Genomic DNA, 18,265 nt, shown 5'->3' with positions numbered 1-18,265 from the left:
CATTAACTTATCTCTGAGTTAGCTGAGATGATAAAGTATTAATTATCACAGTGTAAAAAAAAGAACATTTTTACAAGTTACTGCAATAGAACTATTTTATTAAACTTATGAATGTACTTATTTTGTACAAAACACATATCTTTCTCTGCCCCATGAAGCCACCATTCTAGAACCCCATGCTTATAAAAACACACTTTTGGCGGCAATTATGACAAGGTGAAAGAAAGCGCAATTCTGAAAGTAACAACACATAACCACATAACCAAAGTGGGGAACAAAAGCAGGCAGAGGTTAGTGGGCTTCATGGCTAGCTCTCTGCTGACAGGCCCTAGTCCTGCTCTTAACAGGCAACAATTTAGGAATAAAACTCCTGAGTATTATTTAAGTAATACCGCCCAACCCTCTTGGTAGCATCCCTCTTCCAATTCCATTTATCCTGATACTGTAACTAATTAATTTGTAACTTCTTTAAGAAATTCCGCCCTGGTTTACATCCCTGTCAGTTGCCCATATCCCTCTGAGCTTCAGAAACACAGAAGAGTAGTAAGTTTCAAAAGGATGTCAATTGAAACCTTTTATAGATGAAACCTACTTCCTAGAAGTCAACCTGCCAAATATATGCACAGCTGGAGACGAGAGATTGCGTAAAAAGTCCGGCTGGAAAATATCTCGGGTACCCAATTAGATCCTGTTATTCTGCGTCTGTGGATTTAAAATGATCATCATCCACAGTGGAATAGATGTGTCCCTCGTTGCTTAGAAAATCCACAGCTTGCCTAGAAAGAAAGAAAAAACCAAATGCAGAAGAAAGGAAACTGCCTTTTGGATATGGCTGAATCTGTAAACTTCACTCATTTCCCTACTTCCTATCTTAGCTGAGAAGAATTCATGGCCATTTTGCTCATGGAAGGCTCTTGCAGGGAGAAACACCAGTAAAATTACAAAACTGAGGTAATCCATGGAGACAAAGGCTTTAGGGCTGCCTTGGATGCCTCTCCCAAGTTGTGTAAAGCAAAGAAAATAGGACCTCACTTATAAATACCAGTCTAAGCAAACTGAAACCAGGATCTAAAGCTATAGTTCCGGTTGCATATAATGTCTCCCAGTATAAACAGCTATATAAAAAAAATAAGTCCTCACTCATCCACCGACCCTCTCATTCCCCTCTGGGAAATCAAGTTGCAAGAAGGAAAGGAAAGGTCTTTCTAGAAATGGTATGACACCTTCAAATCCTTAAAGGCCCTCAGGGTCAGTGTCAGTAACATATTTAATAAGAGTAACAATTTATAGAGCACCTACTATTGTGACAGACATTCTGCACCTCATCATCACAGTAACTCTAAGATAGGAATTATTATCCTCATCTTATAGGACAGGAAATGGAATGAGACCTGAGTATTCTTTTCTATCAAGACCTAGAATATCAACTGATTTATAGTAACAACTATCACAAACACCATAATACTCAGTTTGTTTGATTAGTTCATTAGAATCAGGAAGCTGCTTGTCTAACAGGTTATCAGAACAAGGATGTTGGAAGGACTGTCTAATGGCTTCAGGTCCAGATAGCCTGAGGAACACTGCACAGTGGGGACAGTAACGCCAACGCAAATGTACACCTGAGGACTAGGAGCTTAGGATCTCATTCCTCCAGACTAATATCCACAAGAGGTATCTGGTCAATTTTTGCTCAAAATTACATCCCTTGCACATAATGGGACTTAGTATTTGCTGAATGAAAAATGAATGAGTGAAGTGACAGGCAGCACCATCTTTGTGAGTCCTTTTTCTATTTTTCCATGACTGAACAGCTTCGCTTTCGTTAGTCAACGGTTTTTTAAATTTTTTATTTTTTAAACTTACTTCTCATTACCAGGAAATCCTGGTGAGGGGAAACGGGTACAATTCTGGAGCCCTAGTTCACAGAAACCAAATACTCACTTGATTGAGGCTACACTCATGTGTTGGAGCTGATTCTTGAGATCCTGAAAGTTCAATCCTTCAGGCCTTGGGCAAGCCTTAATCAAATTCAGTACCTGAAGATTCAAATCAGAAAGATTTTAGCAACTACTCTGAATCAGTTCCCCTATGTAAGCCAGAATCCCTTTATAGGAAAGAAATGAGTCAGGTACTTAGCACCATTAAGGAAGTAACATAATTTGCAACTGTCTGTGTCTTGCATGTCTGGAGCCACTCAGCCGTTTACCTGGTTCTGGACCACAGTGAGGCCATTTGCTGGCATGAAGCTATTCCCACCGAAGTTCCCAGCTTCACCCATTCCTGGATTGCTGATAGGTGCTCTCCCTGCAGAGGGCTGAATTAAGAAATAAGTTTACAACATTAGTAAATTCACCAATTTAAACATAGTCCTTGCTCTTTTAAACAGCTTAATAAGTAGTTTACAAAAAAAACAATTTAGGCAGTTTTTTTTTTTTGGCTGCGCCACACGGCTCATGGGATCTTAGTTCCCTGACCGGAGACTGAACCCAGGCCATGTGAAAGCGTGGTTAGAGTCCTAACCACTGGACTGCCAGGGAATTCCCTAAGCAGAGTTTTCCCAATAACAATTGCTTCCCTTGGAAAGGACAGCTATTATCTAATGAGTATTTCATAGGAAGATAAAGTCATTCTCTGAAGCATATCATATCAAACAGAGAAAGGTACTGCCTGGATCCTCCTTTTCTTTTGTGATGTGACAGGAACCAGAGGAAAAATAGCACTGAGAAGAAAACTACTGAGATCTGCTATAGTGGTATCTATCTCTGGTGCTTCAATCCTGCAAGCATTTACTGAGTGTCAACTAGGCATGAAGCATGGCAAGGAGAGAAAAGGAGACATAGTTCTCATCGCCCTCTTTTCTTCTTTTATACCACCAAACTTTTAAAAAATAATAGATTATAGTCACTGTTTACATTTCCCAGCACTATTTGGATTCTCTCCAAATATACCTCTGAAACTGTTCTCACCAAACTTACCAATGCTTATCAACCAACACAGCCAGTAATCCCTTTCAGTCCTCATAACACTTGACCTCTCAGAAGCAGACACTGCTGACCACACCCCTCTTGAAATGTACCCCTCCTTAGGCTTCCTGACACCACATTCTTCTGGTTCTCCACTTAATTTTCAAACTATACCTTCTCAGTATCCCTTCTCAGCCTCTTTGTCTACCTGTCTTCCAAAAAGCTGATAGTGCCCCCAGGATTTCATCCCAGACCTCCTCCAAGGCCACAAATCCTTGTTCCCAACCATCTACTGAAGACCTCCACTTAGCTATCTCACGCACTTCAAAATAAAGTTCACTACTTTCCTCCCCAAACCTGCTTGCCCTGGTATATTCCGTTTCTGTTAGTAAGTCCAAGCCCAGTCCTATAGACCAAGGCCATCTGTGAGTCTCCACTCGCTCACCTCCCACAGTCTGTCACCACAGCCCATTAATACAACGTGTCGCAGCTCGAATTGATCCTCATCACCCCTGGTCTCCTGACTGGTGTCTCAGCTGCAAGTCTCTCCTACTCCAATCAACCCTCCTCACTGCTCCAAGTAATAACTTCTGATCATGTCTCTCCTCCACCTAAAAGCTTTCAGCTGTCTCCCCCTGCCTGTGAAAATAATATAAAACTCCTGGACATTCAAGACCTACCACAACTAGACATCAAAGTCTGTATTTTATTCTTGACCACCCCCTTTCAACACAGGGAATTCCTGCCAGTCACACACATGCCTCTGACACGTTATTCCATGTCTGGAATGCTCCTCCCCTCATCTGCCTGGGAAACACTCTTCTCATCCTTCAAAGCCCAACTTAATTGTCACTGCCTTTGTGAAGACTTCCCTGACATGCCCCCAGGCCAAAGTTAGTTGTGTTCTTCCTTCCTGGCTCTCACAGCATTTGGCCCATTCCCTCTCATAGTAGCCATCACACTGTTTGCCTGTCACTTTCCCCCATAAGCCCCTTCAGCTTTGCACAGTGCCTGGTGGGCAGCAGGGGACACGGGTTCGAGCCCTGGTCCGGGAAGATCCCACATGCTGTGGAGCAACTAAGCCCACGCGCCACAGCTACTGAGCCCACATGTCACAACTACTGAAGCCCACGCGCCTAGAGCCTGTGCTCTGCAACAAGAGAAGCCACCGCAATGAGAAGCCCATGCACCGCAACGAAGAGTAGCCCCCGCTCACCGCAACTAGAGAAAGCCCATGCACAGCAAGGAAGACCCAACGCAGACAAAAAAAAAAGTTCATTAAATGCCAATGCTTCGAGGTCATTAAATAAAAAACCCAAAATTCAGTCATGGTCTCTTGTTTTCAAGCTAGATGCCTTCCCATTGCTTGCTGGTGAAACCGAAGTCCTATTTTATGATCCAGTAATACTGAACTGAACACTATTTCTTCCCTGGATACCTCTGCTGAAATGACCTCATGTTCTGCTTCAGGTGCGCCCCTGCTCCCATATGTGTATTTTAAGACTTGGTTTAGGCATCACCTCCTCCAGGAGGCCCTTCTTGATGTCCAGGTCAGGACAGGAAACTCTTCTCTGTGGTTTGACAGCACCCTGCACTTGCCACTCCTCACTGCTTTCACTGCTTAAGTGATCTGAACCCTCAATGCTTAAGGTAAACTCTTTGAGGGAAAGGATTATTTTACTTACTCCTCAATATAACTGTCTATACTCACAGCTTCCACCCATCCTCATTTTAAAACCATTTTTATCATAGAACATTTGATACATATGTATAGGTTATCAAGTATAGTCATAAAATAAACACCATAAACTTTCTACCCATTCTCATTCTTTTTAACCCACATTTCCCCTAACAGCTGCTGAAGCCTCTCTTCTGAAGATCCACGTTTCCAAATCCGACAGACCTCTCTCATCACCTTACTTGACTTCTAGGCAGTTGAACTCCACTCCCTCCTTAAAGTACTCTTTTCAGAATATTCTACAGAATCGCATTTCCTGATTTTCCTCCTGCCCAACTGGCAACTTCTTTGACTTTCTCTGGCTTCTGCTGTGTCTCCAGACTCCTAAAGGCTAGTGTCTCAGAGCTTAGGTCTCTTACCTCTTAACTCACTAGTTATCTCGTTTCATCCGAGGCTTTAAATACCATCCACACGATGACTCCCAACGCTCTCTCTCTCTACCCCTGACCTCTCCTTCCCTGACCTCTCCTTTGAGCCCCAGCCTTATACAGTCAACCGTCCATTCTGGTCTCCAGTTTGGTGTCTGACACGTCGCATTTGCTAAGTCCAGAACAGAACTCTGGATTTTACCCTTCAAACCTGCTAGCTTCATCTAGTTACTCAAGCCCCAAACCCAGGAGTTTTTTTTTTTTTTTTTTTGCGGTACGCGGGCCTCTCACCACTGTGGCCCCTCCCGCTGTGGAGCACAGGCTCCGGATGCGCAGGCTCAGCGGCCATGGCTCACGGGCCCAGCCGCTCCGCGGCACGTGGGATCTTCCCGGACCGGGGCACGAACTCGCGTCCCCTGCATCGGCAGGCGGACTCTCAACCACTGCGCCACCAGGGAAGCCCCTCTCTCTTTTCTTTATATCCTGTATCTAAACCAATAAGTCCTGTCAGCTCTACCTTCAAAATGTATTAGAATCCAACCACTTCTTACCCAGCTGCTGCTACCATTCCCCAGAATTACTTCTGTTGCTATTGTTGGTGTCTCATAGTCTACTCTCCACACAGTAGCTCAAGTGAGCTTTTAAAAAAGGTAAATCAGACCACATCACTTCCCTAGTCAAAACCTTCTAAAGGTTTAGTGTCAATTAGAAAAAAGTAATCCTTACTATGGCCTACAAAGCCTTACATGATCGGGGTCTCGCTCCCTTGCCTACATCCCTGTACCACCTCCCCTGTCATTTGCTTCACTCCAGACAGTCTGGCCTTCTTGCTGGTCTCAAGTATGCCAAGGTTGTTCCAGTCTCATGGCTTCTGACTTTTTATTACTGCTGCTTGGAATGTTCTTCTCTCATTTAAAATTATACCATTCTTATTTCCTCTATCACTCTTATCCTACTCTGCTTAATTTCAGAGTACCTATAACTACCTAAAATTATATATTTGTTTTCTTGTTGATGGTCCATTTCTCTCAAGAATATAAATTTGAGGGCAGACACTTTACCCATCTTGTTCACTGCTATATTCCCAGGGCCTAGAATAATGATTGGCATATACTAGGCTCAATAAATTGAATGAATTTATCTTTGTATCCCCAGGGCTTAGCAAAGTGCTTGGCACAAAACAAGATGCAACAGCTCCAGTCCCTCCTACTGTAACCAGTCCTCCACCTTGCCACCAGAATCATCTAAGGGCACTCTAATACTCAGATCAGCAAACCCATTATGTGGTCCTAGATGGACTCACCAAACTGAATTTGTACCACAGAAAATGTTGAGAAATTTCGATATGAAGCAAGAAATATAATTGCAGGGACAAAATAATGGTGCATAAATTATCCTGTTTAGCCAATAGGTTGGAAGGAAAGCAGCAAAATGCTATCTTAGTTGGGGTTTTTCTCTGAATATGCACTGAAAATCCTGAAGCTAAGAGCTCAGCTGATAATTACATGTCTACACTTGAAGCCTGTCTTGGCCTCAGTCATCCAAGCCACCGGGGTTAGGGGAACTTGTAATTTTGAGAGGAAAGTGTTTCATCAGGAATAAAATAACACAGCAAAGCTCATGGAGAAAATTTTTTTTGAGGACTGAATGATGCCTTTCTTGTGGCTCAATCTTCAAAATGTCAAGGAAATCAAAGCCAGAGCACAGAAGTGGTTTATGTTTTTTCAGGGAAGAGAAAAAACGACGAGAATGAAGCTGCTCACCTGGCTGTTAGACTTGCTCAGCATCATGTGTGCATTGACTACTTCCAGAATATGTGTGGTCAACTCATTCATATCCTCCAGGGGCATGATCTTAAAGGCTACCAGGCTTTTCTTGTTCTATTAAAATAAAGAGAGAAATGTGAACAAAGAATGAGCACATTCAAGTCAATTTCAGGTCAAAACATTGTGGCTCTTTTCTTGGTTATAGTATTTTACTAAATGAGGAAAATGTGTTATATACTGAAAATTTTTAACTCAGAGTTAATCCAAATACAGTCAATGAAATATAGTCAAAAGAACAAAACTAGCATAGAGATGTTCAATGACTTTCCCAAGGTTTTACAACCAGAGTCTATTCTCCAAATCCAATGTCTGCCTTCTACACCTAATGAATGCCATAGATGGCAACTGTAGGCTGAGATCTTGTTCTTTCTCTACCTTTCTGTTTGTTTTATATTGAGGAAACCCATTATTTCCTTTTGAAGAAAAAAATAATGAAATAACTTCAATACAACTCCCATTAAACATAGAGACTTACTAAGTCTTAAGTATCCTAAACTTAGGCATGACCCCAGAAACTGCTTCATGCAGATACATTTTAACTGTTGTTTTTTTTCTGAATTTACCTGAAAAGATCTCAGATGACCAGCCACTTTCACGTATGTTTCTGGAGGAACCACAGTGTTTTCACTGCTGGCATCCTAGCAGAAAAAATACAAACACACCACTTAGGTTTTAGTGATGCTGGTGAAAGCCTCTTCAAAATTTCTAAATTATGTACAGAAAGAGAAAGTTACAAAGTAAGAGCTAAAGGATCCTAATGTAGCACTACCTAGTTTGTCCTGCCTTTTAGAATTTAATTTTTAAAAAATAAAACCAGGAATTAGAATAAAAATATCCAAGTTCTATGTTATGCACATCAAAAAACAAGCAAACAATTATGGCACTCTCATTCAGTGCTCTTAGGCACACAACTTTCTGGTGGACATACTTATTGGCATAGCAACTTTGCTTTTAGAAATTTAAGAAAATAAAGAACATGTATTAAGATTCAGCTTTAATACGGTCAACTAATCTATGACAAAGGAGACAAGGATATGCAACAGAGGAAAGACAGCTGCTTCAATAAGTGGTGCTGGGAAAACTGGACAGCTACATGTTAAAGAATGAAATTAGAACACTCCCTAACACCATACACAAAAATAAACTCAAAATGGATTAAAGACCTCAATGTAAGGCCAGACACTATAAAACTCTTAGAGGAAAACATAGGAAGAACACTCTTTGACATAAATCACAGCAAGATCTTTTTTGATCGACCTCTTAAAGAGTAATGGAAATAAAAACAAAAATAAACAAATGGGACCTAATGAAACTTAAAAGCTTTTGCAAAGCAAAGGAAACTACAAACAAGACAAAAAGACAACCCTCAGAATGGGAGAAAATATTTGCAAATGAATCAATGGACAAAAGATTAATCTCCAAAATATATAAACAGCTCCTGCAGCTCAATATTAAAAAAAACAAACAACCCAATCCAAAAATGGGCAGAAGACCTAAATAGACATTTCTCCAAAGAAGACATACAAATGGCCAAGAGGCACATGAAAAGCTGCTCAACATCACTAATTATTAGAGAAACACAAATCAAAACTACAGTGAGGTATATCACCTCACACCGGTCAGAATGGCCATCATCAAAAAATCTACAAACAATAAATGCTGGAGAGGGTGTGGAGAAAAGGGAACCCTCTTGCACTGTTGGTGGGAATGTAAATTGATACAGCCACTATGGAGAACAGTATGGAGGTTTCTTAAAAAATTAAAAATAGGGTTACCATATGACCCAGCAATCCCAGTACTGGGCATATACCCAGAGAAAACCATAATTCAAAAAGACACATGCACCCCAGTGTTCATTGCAGCACTATTTACAATAGCCAGGTCATGGAAGCAACCTAAATGCCCATAGACAGATGAATGGATAAAGAAGATGTGGTACATGTATACAATGGAATATTACTCAGCCATAAAAAGGAACGAAATTGGGTCATGTGTAGAGATGTGGATGGATCTAGAGACTGTCATACAGAGTGAAGTAAGTCAGAAAGAGAAAAACAAGTATCAGATATTAACGCATATATGTGGAACCTAGAAAAATGGTACAGATAAACCGGTTTGCAGGGCAGAAATTGAGACACAGATTTAGAGAGCAAACGTATGGACACCAAGGGGGGAAAGTGGCGGGGTGGTGGGGGTGGTGGTGTGATGAATTGGGTGACTGGGATTGACATGTATACACTAATGTGTATTAAATGGATCACTAATAAGAACCTGCTGTATAAATAAAATAAAATTTAAGAAAAAGATTTAGCTTTAAGAGTATTCATCACAGCATAGTTTTGAATACTAAAACATTTAAAACAACCTACATATCCAACAAAAGGTGCACATTCGTATAATGGGTTAGTTTATACTGTTCCAAATGATAATGCAGAATTCTATTCATTGTCTGCGAAGACCTGCTGTGACTCATGGAAAAAAGCTTATTTCCCACAAGGGGAAACATATACATCAAAACGTTAACAAAAGTTAACTTGGATAATTATGAATGATTTTAATATTTCTTTTTGGGTTTTCTAGACTATGTACCTATTATTTATAAGAAAAATACATAAGCTGACTCAAAGCTCTTTTTGATTATAAAATACATGACTATAAAAAAACTAGAATATAGAATCTATGTGTTTAAAAATAAAAAACACCCCAATTCTCATTACCTGGAGAATATCAACTATTTGCATTTCACTCTACCTATTATTTTACATAGCTATATCTGTACCACAGATAAAACTTTGTATTCTCTCAAAGAACATTTTAAAACAACTTGGAACTAACACAACATTATAAATCAACTATACTGCAATAAAAATTAAAAACAAACAAACACTTGCAAAAAGTAAAGCTGGATCTATACTTCTCTCCTTTTACCAAAATACATCATTTAATTATAAAAAGACTTAATCATATATAGAGATATAAAAAGAAACCACAGAAATAATAGAAGGAAAAATGAATTGAAAAATAATCTGAAACGAGGAAAAGCTTTTCAAAGTCAAAAGACAAACTAGAGAAATCATATAATTATGATAAGAGGTTACTATTTTTCAGGCTCCTGAAAACAAAAATAAATAACCAAACACTCCTGGGGAATCAAAGGACTTAGACAACTAAAAATCCCCCCACAAATTAACACTGAATAAAGTTTAAAAAAAAATCCAATCTTACTAAAACCAAAGAATTACACATAAAAAATGAGAAAACTCTCAATGACAAGACTGTATTTTTAAACTATGATACAAAAATTTAAGACTCATAAAACCTACTGCTAGGGTGTGGAGAACTAACGGGGAACTCTCATGCACTAAGTAAATTGGTACCTTTATGGAAGGCAATAAAAGATGTAAAAATGTAAATGTAAGGTTAACCAAAAAAGAAAGTAGAAACATGTAAAATGTGTATTTCCTGCAGAAAACCTAGTTTAAATTGATCTTAAGGAGATCATCTCAATCATGAAGAGATGTACACAAAGATACTCACCGCTGTATTGTCTATAATAACAAATGATGGAAATAAGCTAAATGTTTCCTGACTGGGTCTATAAGGGATGATATATCCTTATGATGGAACAGGCAGTCACCAAAGTTGATGATGTGAATCTGTATTTATTGACATTAAGAAATCAGTTCCACTACATAGTTTTGAGCGAAAAGAGCAGATTACAGAGCAGTTGCATATCATATTATCCTTTACGTAAAACTGTAAGCATACATCTCATGAATGTACAGATATGCAGAGAGAAATGTCTGAAAGGGTATTTCCCAAAATGTGTTGTAACAGTAGTCATCTTTGGGATGTGGGATTTCAGGGTATCTTTAAATATTTATAAGTGAGCATCATACGTTTTGTATGAGCATGCAGTATTAGGCATCTCTAGTAACTACCTTCCCCCTTGATGGCAGGGACTGTGTCTTTTGCATTCTTTGTCTACCTGGAACCAAGCAGTCTGGTTCAGAATCAGTACTCCAATAATAACTGTTGAATGAATTCTCCTTTGTTTTTCTGAGGTGCAAAAAATAAAGAATGCATAACTATCAAGTTAATTCTTCACAGACGACTTGTGGTTTTTGAAGTGAAAATAGCATATAAAGTACGCATTATCCAAATGTTCTATAATGAATGTATTTTTAAAACAGCATAAAAAACCAAGAGGCCTTCTGCCTAATTGAAAAATAAAAAGGGGGCTTCCCTGGTGGCACAGTGGTTAAGAATCTGCCTGCCAATGCAGGGGACACAGGTTCGATCCCTGGCCCAGGAAGATCCCACATGCTGCGGAGCAACTAAGCCCACGCACCACAACTACTAAACCTATGCTCTAGAGCCTGTGAGACACAACTACTGAGCCCACATGCCACAGCTACTGAATCCTGTGTGCCTAGAGCCCGTGCTCAGCAACAAGAGAAGCCACGACATGAGAAACCTGCACATCACAAGAGTAGCCCCCGCTCACCGCAACTAGAGAAAGCCCACGCACAGCAACAAAGGCCCAACACAGCTAAATAAGTAAATTTTAAAAAATAAATAAAATAATTAAAAAAAATAAAAAGGGTAAAAAGAATATATTTTCTTTAAGTCTATTTTCTCCATGTTTATACATACACTCATATACATGTTGCTTTGCAAAAATGGGGCCACACCATGCATACTACCTTTAACATGCTCTCTTCCTCTCAACAATTTATGGTAAACACTTCTTTGTGACAATACATACATTTCTACATCATTTGCAGTATTTAAAAAAATATACCATGATTTAATTAATAATATCCTATTGCTAACATTGAGATTCCTTTTAGTTTTCCATTATTATAAATAATGTGATGATCAACAATCTTACAACTGAATCTTTGCGTGTATCTTTAATTATTCCTTAATTGTACATTTCTGGCAGTGGAGTGCTAGGTCAACATTTCTGAGATGATTTTGATCATCGGCTGATTTTTTTTTTTTTTTTTCTTTTTGCGGTATGCGGGCCTCTCACTGTTGTGGCCTCTCCCGTTGCGGAGCACAGGCTCCGGACGCGCAGGCCCAGCGGCCATGGCTCACGGGCCCAGCCGCTCCGCGGCATATGGGATCCTCCCAGACCGGGGCACGAACCCGCATCCCCTGCATCGGCAGGCGGACTCTCAACCACTGCGCCACCAGGGAGGCCCACATCGGCTGATTTTTGAGAAAGGTGATGCTCATAACATCAAGGTAGGATGGTATCCACTTCCCCAAACAGTGACAAATCACTCCATAAATTAAGCGCCTACTGCTCTCAATAGAAGTGGACATTGCCATTCTCTTTTCCCCTTTGCCAATTTAATAAGTTAAAAATGGTATCTTAATGTTTAGCAAACTTGCTTTTCTTATTGTTGTTGCAATTTGTATTTCATCTAGTATGAATTACTTGTGTATTTCTTTGGCCATTTTCCTAAGGTGTGGTTGCTTTTTCCTTTGTAAGAACTTTCAATAATTGAAAATTTAAAATGTTTGTAATATTTTGCAAAACATTTTCCCACTAATTTAAATAATATTTACTCAGGGCCCACTATGTAACTGGCAGTGTTCTAGGTGCTAGGGATACAGTGCCAACATAAAAATCCTTGTTCTCACAGAGTTTACATTCTAGTGTGTCCTGTCACTTGCCCTTTAACTTTGTTTATAGTATTTTGGGAAGTTTAAAAGATTTAAAATTTTTTATGACATCAAATGTATTGGTCTTTCATGTTAGGTTTCTGCCTTTGATGTCTTGCTTATGTTTTATTTTTATAATAAGATCCACCTTTAAAAAGTAAGACTAAAAAAGTTCAGCGTCTCCAAAGTCCCAAAGTAACCCCACCCTGATTCAAAAACAACTACTTACATCTGTGTCAACCCACTGGCGAACATCCATGGGTGCAGCCGTCATGTCATCTATTTTGTAAACAATGTTGGTTGCAGCCTTCTCTGCATTTCTGATTATCCCCACAATAGTGACCTAGACCAGAAGAAAAAAAAATTTGGTTTTCTTGGAAACCAAAGCAACACTTATGTATTTTCTTAAAAATATTTATTTATTTATTTATTTGGCTGCACTGGGTCTTAGCTGTGGCATGTGGGATCTTCACTGCAGCATGCGGGATCTTTAGTCGTGGCATGTAGGCTCTTAGTTACGGCATGCAGAATCTAGTTCCCTGACCAGGGATTGAACTTGGGCCCCCTGCATTGGGAGCGTGGAGTCTTAACCACTGGACCACCACGGAAGTCCCTATGTATTTTTTTTCATAAATTTATTTATTTATTTATTTTAGGCTGCATTGGGTCTTCATTGCTGCGCACAGGCTTTCTCTAGTTGCAGTGAGCGGGGGCTACTCTTTGTTGCAGCGCGCGGGCTTCTCACTGCGGTGGCTTCTCTTGTTGCTGAGCATGGGCTCTAGGCGCACAGGCTTCAGTAGTTGTGGCTCGCGGGCTCTAGAGTGCAGGCTCAGTAGTTGTGGCGCACAGGCTTAGCTGCTCCACAGCACGTGGGATCTTCTCAGACCAGGGCTCGAACCCGTGTCCCCTGCATTGAGGCGGATTCTTAACCACTGCACTACCAGGGAAGTCCCCTATGTATTTTTAAATGATGTTAGTTTTATCTCATTCTTCATTCCTACGATTAAGTGACTCTTCCACAAATTATTTTTACTTACCTGTGAAATCTCAACATTTCCAATTTTGAACACTTCATCAACCAGAGTAGCAGAAAGCAGCTGAGATATGGTACAGGGTACAATATGCTGAGCTCGGGCTCTCTGAAAAAAAAGTATGCATACATTCAATTAAGAAAATAATAACTACTGTTCATTTAGCACCTGCTATGTGCCAAGCACTTTACATATATTATAACATTGAATCTTCAAAATGCACCTCATTATCCCTGCTTCACAGAGATGAAAACCAGGGTTATACAGCTAACAAATGCCACACTTCAGGTTTCAAACCCAGGCTTGTCTGACTCCAAAGCTCCTGATGAATGGATAAGTTTGTGCGGTACTAGAGATCACCAAAATGAGTAGGCCAGAGTGCAAAGAGCATAAGGAAGATGACCTGCTTCTGAAACAGACTTTTAAAAGGAAACCCCACCTTTAGGAGCTGGCTTTTTATCACAGATGAGATGGTACTCAAAGGGGTTTGAGAGATGGCCAGCAGAGACAGAACACTAAAGTTGTTCTAACTCTCATGATAAAATGTAACAGAAAGTTAGAGGTACAGCTGTAGGATAGATGTTCTGACAATCAAATGTGAGCATGGGGAAAATGGGATAAGGGCTTGGCCACACTGGACATCTTAAAGGAAAGGGACAGGAGGTGATGGGCAGAAGAGGACACCCAAATCACATCCAGAAGCAGTCTAACACCAGCATAAATTCTTATTTTTGCGTACCACCGGGCAGAGGTTGTTTGGGGGACAAAAAGATGAGTAAAATCGAATAGGATTTGCCTTCAACATACTACTAACTTAGGGGAGGTAAAAATGTAAATAACGAGCCTGATCTTGATACACTATAGAACAAGATGCTCTATGTAGGATCTCGGAAATATTTTTGGCAATTTCAAGAAGAGGGAGCATTTAGGCTGGTCCTTGAAGCACAAGAATTTCGACAGTGAAAAAATAGTGGGTAAGGAATATGCATTATAGGCTGAAGGCAAACATGCACTCTCATAGACTCTTAGAGGAACCATGTACAAGATGGAAAAAGCATGGTGGATTAAAGATTACGGTTCTTCCTGTTGGAGATCAACAGGATGTAACCCAGTAACTGTTCCACGTGTAAGACTGAACATAGTAGACTCTTGGTCTTCATGGATTTAGCAGTTGAAGCTTATCCCTGAAGGCCCATGATACTAGCAACATTTCACTTTGCTGAAGCATAATTCTGAATGGTGAATATTGCCAGGATGGTAGAAAGTAAGCCTAGCCAACTACCAGCATACATGTCACAACAGGCAGCAGCCAAACTTGAGGGTAAAGATTATGATGGCTCAACCACTCAGGAGCAGTGTGCTCTTGGTCACATTTCTCTATTCATCTGTACCTCAGTTTCCTCATCTATAAAACTAGGAATAATAAAATCATTAAAAATCATTATGAAAATTAAATATATGGTGAAGTACCTAGAATAACTGGCATACTGTAAGCACTCAATAAACATTAGGAATTATTAGGTCAGCTATTGTTCCTCACTCTTTATATCTGCAATAGCTTTTAACAAGGATGTAAAGGAATCAACTGTGTTTTTCAATTTAACTTTATAGTATTTTATAAGTGAAGTTATATGCTATATTAGTATTTATATATTTAAAATTTGCTGAGGTCCCAGGATTTAGCTCTCATAATCTGCTATGCATTTTTCACCTATCACACCTGAGATTTTCATTGTATCTTCAGCATAAGAAAACTAAGAGCCACTGTGGTAACAGCAGCAAGAATATGGGCTTTGGAGCCAGAAAGTCCTACAGACCTGTGTTCAAATTCCAGCTCCACAGACCTGGACACACCACCACCTATTCTATAAAATGAGGATATCTACCTTTTGAGTTGTAAGTGAAATATATAATGTATATGAAAATGCTAATCCCAAGCTCCACATGTAGTAGGTATTCAATAAATATTATTACTCCTCAGGGAAAAAAGTTACAGATGGGTAATTATTGAGGTGTTAGTAAATACCTTCAAATTCATCTCAAATCACAGCGAGTTCTTGTTTTTTAATGAGCACCTATTATGTGCCAGGAACTGATCACAAAGAGTTTCCAGTTTGCTCCAAAGAGATTCACAGAGAGGGTGTCAGCACAAGTACTGATATGTTTAATTCTGAAAAAAATTCTTTTCTAACTGACTATGAACCACTGGCTACTCTGACAGTACTATAAAAAACCCACCATTTTTAAAGGCAAAACATGGTCAGTATTAGAAATTTCACGATTCAATCAAATATAACAGGTTTATAGTCGACAGGAAACATTTTTGATGGAGTGTTTATCTAATTTACTGTGGAAAAGGCACTAGATTTAAACATAAAAAGACCTGGGTTTGAAACTCCAGTTTATAACCATCATTGTTCTCCAAAAAGCAGTCTTAATACACAGCCCCAGGTAGGGATACTGAGATTAAGAATTCTAACAACCAGAATGAAGAAAAATAGTTAAGATAAAAGAGAAAAGATGAGAACCAATGATCTTTTGTTTTTTCCTTTACAGCCTCAAGGAAGACAAAGTTAGAGGACTTGGAGTCCCCTCTGGTCTTCCTGGGAAAAAGAAAATTACAATAGACAGAAGTTGCTCATCAGATTTTGAATTTGTGCAGCATCATGTGTGAACTGTCTAACTAGCTATGCAAGCTCAGGTGTCCCTTAATCTCCCTGAGCCTCTGTTGTGCAATGCAGTAAATAATAACTCACAGGATCATATAAAATAATCATATGAAAAATATAAAGCAATGCCCAAATGTATGGGAATTATCAATGGATTTTTTTCCCACTGACACACCCTGGTGAATTAACAGTTTAGGTAAAAGCTTATCAACCTGGACATAAAACACAGAAGCTACTAATACTGAATCTTAACACCAAATCCTATATTTTTTAAAGGATGAAATCAACAGCAGCTATTAAATTGAAACTCATTTCTGAAAGAGCGAATAACAAGCATTTGGACAGCTTTTTACTGATCACTTTCCTATACATTACCTTACTTATCAATTCTCAGAATCACCCTGGGACATGAGTAGTACTAGTACTATTATCAGATGAGAAAAATCAAGGGCCACCAAAACCAGCAGTGCAAGCTGCTTCGCTAAACTCACACCACCAGTTAAAAGGCAAAGTTGATTCTAGACACCATGTATTCTGGCTCCAATGCTCAGGTTCTTTTTAATAATACTCTCTGGGACCATTTACTGAAAGCAACTCTGGGGCAGGTGTAATTATATATATCATAATATTAAGTCTCATACAACCTTGTAAGGTATCTATTATTAATCCCATTTAGTAGGTGCCAAACAGATTTCCAAGAAGGTATCATTTGTCCAATGATACCCTGCAAGGAGTGTCAGAGCAATGGTGGATCATAGATCCACTAGACTTCAAAGACCATGTTCTTTCCACCGCATTAGAGCACCTCATTACATTTCATTTAAAAACGACTTCCAATACATGAAGAATGTAAACTAGGCTATACAAACAAGTTCCCTTCTCCCACAAAGTTGATTCATTAGTTCTATTGGTAAATTTCAAAATAAAGCTAGGAAACAATGGATGCAAAATTAGGGGAATTTCATTTTTCAAAATTACAGCACTCAATTATAAGATTCGATAAGATAATAATTGACAATTATCGTATCAGCTCAAGTTTAACACCCTTCCTTCATCGCATAAATTTTCTCTCACAGATGAGTCAGTAGCTTCCGGACAGTAAAAAATAAAACGAAGTACGCTTTCAACCTACAGATTTCTTTTCGGCCTGGGAAGGTGTCGGTGATCCAAAGCCCCCAGGGGACTGTGTGTAGCCTCCGGCTCCCCCAAAAGAGGAACTGCTATAGCTTTCAAATCCACCTGGTTTTAAACAACAACGGTATTAATACCTGTTCCGCCCTCCAAGCCTCTGAAAAATCCACAGGACCCCCCAGACTTCACCCTAGCCACTTCCAGCGTCTCCTTAACCTTCCCCTGACCCCGCACGCCCCCGCGGCCGTCCCCCGCCCCTCCCCCACCCGCGCCGCCACAGGCCTCTCCCACCCAGCCCCTTGCTAAATCCTTCCTGCGAGTCTCATAATCCGCCCCACTCATCATTACTGGTCCACATCTTCGTCACGATTCCCTCAGGAAAGAGTTCCAGAAGATTCCGGCCTGGTGGGTTCCCGTAACCGCCTCTGGACCCTGCGGCGGCCGCTCCGCTATATCTACTTTTCGCAGGAGCCACAAACTCCTTCCCGCGAAAGACGGAGCCAGTCAGCAGCCAGAACTCTTCTCGCTTCAGCCAATCAGTGCTCACGAATCTTACGCCTTTTCCCGTCTTCTCCAGCCGCGCTCCTGAAAACGCGCACTCTGCTCCCGGGAAGGTCGGAAGCCTCTGAGGCCATCGTTATTAAGGGCAAAATAGACTGCGCAAGCGGAAGTAAGTCTGAGGGACGTTGTGATAGGACGGTGTCTCAAAAAAATAACCAATCAAGATGAAATTTCCGCACCTCAGGCCGTGTAATCCCACCCCCCGTGACTCCTTACATCACTTCCTTTGTACGGCCTCCTCTTGTTCCCGCCAAACTCTTCCCAAGCGACTCCTTAATCTAAAGGGTTGTAGAATTCCTGCT

General features: G+C 40.1%; 1 protein-coding gene across 2 annotated transcripts; it reads right to left on the bottom strand.

The window, feature by feature from the left end:
• Window positions 1–77: 77 nt before the first annotated feature.
• Window positions 78–18,052, bottom strand: RPA2 (replication protein A2). Of its 2 annotated transcripts, none has more exons than XM_081226042.1 (9): window positions 17,959–18,052; window positions 17,404–17,510; window positions 13,609–13,710; window positions 12,801–12,914; window positions 7,459–7,533; window positions 6,833–6,949; window positions 2,207–2,314; window positions 1,942–2,036; window positions 78–776 (listed from the first exon to the last, which is right to left on the bottom strand). In XM_081226042.1, exons 1-9 carry the CDS (start codon window positions 18,035–18,037, stop codon window positions 692–694), a joined length of 882 nt encoding a protein of 293 aa, XP_081082168.1. In that variant the 5' UTR covers window positions 18,038–18,052; the 3' UTR covers window positions 78–691. The 2 variants fall into 2 exon arrangements, with proteins under 2 accessions (XP_081082168.1, XP_081082167.1); XM_081226041.1 differs by lacking the exon at window positions 17,959–18,052 and adding an exon at window positions 17,751–17,937.
• Window positions 18,053–18,265: the final 213 nt, after the last annotated feature.

The sequence above is a fragment of the Mesoplodon bidens genome (genome assembly GCF_964165515.1).
Source record: "Mesoplodon bidens genome assembly, chromosome: 2".
In the NCBI taxonomy this organism is placed as follows: domain Eukaryota; kingdom Metazoa; phylum Chordata; class Mammalia; order Artiodactyla; family Ziphiidae; genus Mesoplodon; species Mesoplodon bidens.
Note: the sequence above shows the minus strand (reverse complement) of the source record. Positions and strands in the feature narration are given on the sequence as shown.

Excerpts from the sequence above, each read along its gene's own strand:
- RPA2 (XM_081226042.1), bottom strand. The coding sequence starts at position 18,037 with ATGGCCTCAGAGGCTTCCGACCTTCCCGGGAGCAGAGTGCGCGTTTTC. Across the intron at positions 13,711-17,403 it reads CCCAGGCCGAAAAGAAATCT|AGAGCCCGAGCTCAGCATAT; the intron begins GTAGGTTGAAAG and ends CTTTTTTTTCAG. Across the intron at positions 777-1,941 it reads ATGAGTGTAGCCTCAATCAA|GCAAGCTGTGGATTTTCTAA; the intron begins GTGAGTATTTGG and ends CTTTCTTTCTAG.